This window comes from Elephantulus edwardii, unplaced genomic scaffold, assembly GCF_000299155.1.
Source record: "Elephantulus edwardii isolate Elephantulus edwardi_28Jun2011 unplaced genomic scaffold, EleEdw1.0 scaffold00008, whole genome shotgun sequence".
Classification (NCBI taxonomy): domain Eukaryota; kingdom Metazoa; phylum Chordata; class Mammalia; order Macroscelidea; family Macroscelididae; genus Elephantulus; species Elephantulus edwardii.
Window position 1 is genome coordinate 2075568 of NW_006399758.1, and position 6057 is coordinate 2081624.

The 6057-nt window shown below is 39.1% G+C and overlaps 1 protein-coding gene across 1 annotated transcript in view; it reads right to left on the reverse strand.

Moving 5' to 3' along the window:
- The window catches only part of DNAJC5B (DnaJ (Hsp40) homolog, subfamily C, member 5 beta), a 78652-nt gene that overhangs the window by 34163 nt on the left and 38432 nt on the right, over nucleotides 1-6057 (reverse strand). The window contains exon 2 of the mRNA XM_006880433.1: nucleotides 1564-1777. Coding sequence (XP_006880495.1) covers nucleotides 1564-1777 — 214 coding nt within the window. The remainder of the gene's footprint in view (nucleotides 1-1563; nucleotides 1778-6057) is intronic.

Genomic DNA, 6057 nt, shown 5'->3' on the forward strand with positions numbered 1-6057 from the left:
AGAAAGGCCCTCTATGAGGTGGATTGATTCAGTGACTGAGATAATTGGGATGGGAGTGTCAGAGACAGTGCGATTGGCACAGGACAGAGCGGAGTTTAGGACTGTTGTACATAGGGTCACTATGAGTCGCAGGCGACTCGACGGCACATAACAACAACATATGGTTTAAAATCAGGAATGGCATATGTCAACATTATATCCTTTCTCTGTACCTATTCAATCTGTATTCTTAGCAAATAATTGATAAAGCCAGACTCTATGAAGAAGAATGTGGCATCAGTATTAGAAGATTCATCAACAACCTATGTTATGTAGATGACATAGGTTGCATAGTCAACCTTCCTTGCTGAAAAGTGAAGACCTAAAACACTTGCTACAGAAGATCGAAGACCACAACGTTCAATATGGATTAATCTCAACATTAAGAAAACAAATATTCTGACCAATAAGCAACATCATGATTGATGAAGAAAATATTAAAACTGTTAATTATTTCATCTTACTTGAATCTACAATTAACACCCTTCATACAGCAGATCAGGAAGCATACTGCTTTGGGCAAGACTGTTGTCAGGCACCTCTCCAAAATACTGAAGAACAATGATGTCAGTTTAAAATGAAAGTGTGTCTGATTTAAATCACATTTTTCCAATCACTTGGTACATGTCTGAGAGCCAGACAAAGAATAAGGATGATAGAAGAAGAATTGATGCCTTTGAGTTCTGGTGTTAAAGAATACTGAATATCCCATGAACTGCCAGCAGAGTGAACAAGTATGTCTTGGAAAAGGTGCAGCTCTCTCATACTTTGGACATATTGCCAGAAGAGGATGCTCCTTGGAAAGGGATGACATGGTTGGGAAGGGTCAGTGAAAGAGAAGACGACCCCCCAATGAGATGGATTGACACGGTAACTACAGCAACGAGCTTAAGGGTATCAGAATGGTGAGGATGACAAAGGATGGGAGAGGATCCTTTTCTCTCTCCCGCTTCTTGCCCTTGTTGTCTTTCTCCAACCTCCTGTCTTCCACTATTTAATTCTCACCTTCCTTTCCTCATTTCCTTCTCAGTAACCTCATAGCAGGCTCCACGTGAGCCCGTAACACAATCACTATGCATTAATCCCAAAGATTGTTATTGCTTATGTAGTCTGTGCTATAGATAGTTAGGGACATGACTAAATTTATTCATTTATTATTTATTAAACAGTTGTCACACTAATAAATTATTTTTAGTTTTGAGCAGTGAGTCAGTTTTTAATTAGTCATTACAGGGAGGTTTAGGGAGGGAGGAAGAGGAAAGAAGGGCAGTCAGAGTTAATCTGAAGCACCAAATTCAAGTATAATTAATGTCTAGAAATATTTAAGTCATGCTGTATTTCATAATTATTTGATGAGCTAAAGCATAAACGATCTTCAAGTAACAACTTTTCATGGAAGTTTCCTTTCCTTTTATTTGTGTTTAATAGTAATAAAGTTAGACTACATTTGAAATTGAGCCTAACAAAATAGATAATTCCATGATCTAAGGAAGTTATTTTCAAAGAAAAAGTAACTTATCTCACCTTTGCCCACCAGCTTGATAGCATGAAGTAAGTATTAACATTTTCATCTCCAAATTGTTCAGCCACATAGAGCCCTAGGGATCCATACTTGTCATAGATGTTTCTCTTTGATGTGTCAGTCAGTATGGTGTGGGCATTGTTGATCTCTTTAAACTTTTCAGCTGCAGTTGGGTCATCTGGATTCTTGTCTGGGTGATGCTTCAGGGCCAATTTTCTTTTAAAAGAAAAGAAAAAAGTAGAGGAAAGTGATTTGACAAGAATTATGGATGCACTTTAGAAAGGTGCTGTTAATCGCACATCCATTATTTAAGCAAAGTCTATGGAATGATATCTCATACGATTGTTAACTAAGCAAGTATGTTTCCATCAAGAGTGTTTCCTATTGCTAATGTGCAAGTACAAGGCTAATGTTTCTCCTCTCACAGCCTCAAAGGAATTCTCTAGAGAAGGTTGGCTGCTGGTCAATATGTGCAGCTTGCCTTCACATGATAAGCAGTCCCCAGCACACAGAAGAAACCTCAGTGTTCCAGCAATGGAACCAGTTCCTGGATGATGGGAGAGATCAAGCTTTCCCAAATTAATAGAACATAATATTCCAAAATGGAAATCTAGTACCTAGTGGATAGTGTTGTGCTGCCCATGCGAAGGCAGTTTGTATCTATCAGCTGTTCTGTGGGAGAAAGATGGGCAGTCTCTTCCTGTGTGATTTACAGCCTCTGAAAATCTGCTGTAGGATCATCTATGGGTTTGTTCTGACTCAATGACACATTGTGGTTGACTTGGAAGCAACCCAAAGCTGACCTTCAAGTGGATTTTCAGAGGCAGTAAATGGCATGGAAAGAGACATGCCCTCAGGATGGCAGCATGGCTTCTTACTGCTAGGCCACAATAACAATGATATTCTAAACACTCAACCAAAGAAGAGGACTATTTTATAAATATTTATTATATCACAGAGAGGAATTTGGATGTTGGTTTTGTCAAATGTCTGTTCTGAGTCACTTGAGATTCTAATGTGCGGTTTGCCTTTATTCTGTTAATGTGGTATGTTGAATCATCCCTACATTTGAAGAACTGAAGGTTCAATTTCGTCCTCTCAAATAATCCATGGCCAAGTAAGAAGGGGGAAATGGAAGACAGAAAGCAGAAGTGTTCTCAAACTTCAATGTTATCACAGAAAAGCATCAAGTGGATTACTGAAGGGCACTGGAGCTAACGATACAGTATTCCTGGAAATGTCTCTCTGTGCCCTAGGGTATTAATTGCGGTCTGAATAGTGTCAAACAGACTGGCAAAGCCAATCTAATAAAAGAGCCTGCCTCTGTTCTGAAAGGAAGTCCTGAAAAAATCCTTTCAACATGCTTTTCCTTGTTTCTTGGATTCAGTTATAGACTGGCACACAGCACCCAGGACTTAGTGAGAGAAACCTGGCTTCCTGTCATTTTTTAAGCTGTTTGGGTTTTTGTCAGTTTATAAGGGCAGATATACTCGATCTATTTATCATATTTCTCTAACAATGGAGCTGGTAAATTCAGCAAACCGGCACATCCCATTTGAAACAAACCCAATTCCTCGTCCTCAGCAGCATTTTGACTCTTGCTAGAGACTTCAGGAAATAGAAAAAGGAAGCAAAGGGAAGCTGTGAAAAGTACACAGCTATTCAAGGAGGTAGTGGATCTGTGACTTGACCCCTTGTGAATTGTCCAAGTAAAAGAAACCTCTGTGGAACTCAGAGTTCTTGGAGGACATTTAAAATTTAATGGTCATTTAATCATTTTGAAGGTCCTTTTTTTAAGTCCCAATTTTATATTTAAAAGTAAGATAATATTCAACCAGAATGTGAGACTTTAATTAATTCTAAATCTTTCTAAATATATTCTATATTCTTAGTCACCTGTTAATCTAATATGGCTGTAATAGAAGAAATAGCATTTCATCTTCTTAATTTCCATTTCCAAATCCAATGACAACTGTCAACTTAATTGCATAGTGTATTCAGTGAGTGGCAGATAAAATAAACCTGGGGTTTGTCGGTATAATTATCCAGAGTCCCCAACATCTACATATTTAAAGGCAATAGGATAACTCTAAGAACTGCAATGGCCTTTCCTTCAGCTGAGCTCTACCATCTACCATAATCTATCAGCCTTAGAAGCATTTCTGGCTTGATTTCAACCATGCTGCCCCAGCTTTTGGCCCAATCTATCTCTACAGATTTGGGACTTCAGAGGAGACTTTATTGTTTGGGAAAGCGGGCATGTGCCCTTCAGGGAGCTAAATTCCATCAAGGTGTAGTTGTAGCTGTAGCTAGTTTTCCCTGCTCATGTTTGTAATTAAATTCTGCTGATTTCTGGTGGCCTAGTCTGTAAGGAATTGTGCAAAGGTGGCACTTCTCTGGCAATTCAAGTTCATCAATGGTTCTTGAGAGAAAGATGAGCAATCTCCCCCTGTGTGATTTACAACCTTGCAAACCCAACAGAAGGCCAGCTATGAGTGAGGGTCAACCAGTGTCAGTTCCAACTCAATGGCAATAAGTTGAGATTTATAATTGTCAGATGATGCCACACATGAAATGTCAGGCTGCTAATCAAAAAAGTGACTAGCCAATGGGATCTACTTCTCCTTCCTATGGGAAAAAGATGGTCAGTTTCTTCCCATAAAGATTTATAGAATCATAATGGTTGGAGTCCACTAAGTATCAGTGGGTGTTTTGTTTGTGGAGTTTCTTTTAAACCTCTAGTTCTAGAGATTCCTTTCATTGTTCGACGGCATCTGCTACACTCCTTTCATCATATTGATTATAGCCACATCCATGTTCCAAAAGAAATCACCTGAAACTCAAGACTAAAGAAAAGGAAAGTGTGGTATCAATTTCTTCTTATCTCCTATTGTTACTGTTAGCTATTACTGAGTTGACCCCAATTCATAGTTTTCCATACATAGTAGAAAAGGAACGTGACATGGCCAGTTGAAGATTGTTGTGATTCATTGAGTAGTTTTCAGAAATAGAGCACCAGGCGTGTCTTCCGGTTTCTCTGAAAGCTCTGCTGAAGTCTATTTAAGACCATAAAAAAATGCAAGCATAGGTCATGGATGAGCATTAGAAGCATGAGTCGGGGACAAAACTGGGCATCTTGCATGGAAGTCAGAAATTCTACAAGTGAACCACCACTCAAACTTCAAACACACTGCCATTGAGCCTATAGAGATGCATAGGGACCTTCCAGTGGGTTTTTGTGGTTGTAGATTTTACAGAAGGAGACAGTTTATCTTCTTTGAAGCTTCTGATAGATTCAAACCAACAGAGACATGTGGCCTTTTGGTTAGCAGTGCAGTACACTATGAATTACACCACCAAAGCTGTTTAGAGCTTTTTTGCCTCCCTACAGGGTCACTACGGACAGTGAGCTGGTTTAAGACTGCCGTCCATTTCCTGGGTGGGAAGCTGTTCATTTTGGAACATATAAGAATGAATGGGAGAAAGAATTGGCTCCTTGAAGAATGGTTTTCTTATAGGTTAATAGATATTTCCCACTACTATATTCTTCTACCTATTTTTTTTTTTAAACCATGAAGTGTTTCCTTCCTCTGTTAGGACAATGTCTTTTTGGTCTAGGTGTAGGTTTCCCATGAGCATAATTAAGTGTTCTGGGATTCCCATTTTTCTCAATGTTTGCCATAATTTGTTGTGTTACACACAGTCAAATGCATTTGCATGATCAATGAAACACAGACATTCTTCTGATATTCTCTGCTTTATGCCAAGATCCATTTGACATCAGCAATGATATCTCTGGTGTCGTGACCTCTTCAAAATCTAGCTTGAATTTTTGACAGTTTTCTCACAATGTACTGTACTAGTAATTTTTAAATCTTTTTTAAAAATCTTGAGCAATGTTTTGCTTGCATGTGATATTCATGATATTTTTGAGTAATTTCCATATTCCATTAGATCGCCTTCTTAGGGAATAGGAATAAATATGGATCTCATCCACTCTGTTGGCCAGGCAGATGTCTTCCAGTTTTCTTGATATAGCCTGGTGAGCACATCCAGGCTTGCATCTGTTTGTTGGAAGATGTCGATTTGTATTCCATTAATTTCCTGGGGTCTTATTTTTTGCCAATGCCTTCAGTGCAGCTTAAAATTCTTCCTTTATTACTATTGGTTCTTGATCATATGCTATTTCCTGAAATGTTTCCATGCCAGGTAATTCTATTTGGTCCAGTGACTCTATTATATTTCTTCCACTCTTCTTCATCCTGGAGAGGATTAGACCAGGCTGCTCTTTGAAGGCAAGGATTCTGAGGCTTCATCTGACATACTTTGGACATGTTGTAAGGAGGGAGAGGTCCTTGGAGAGGGACATCATGCTTGGGAGGGTGGAGGGACGGCACAGAAAGGAAGACCCTCTATGAGGTGGATTGATTCAGTGACTGGGGTAATTGGGATGGGTGTGTCAGAGGCAGTGAGATTGGCACAGGATAGAGCAGGGT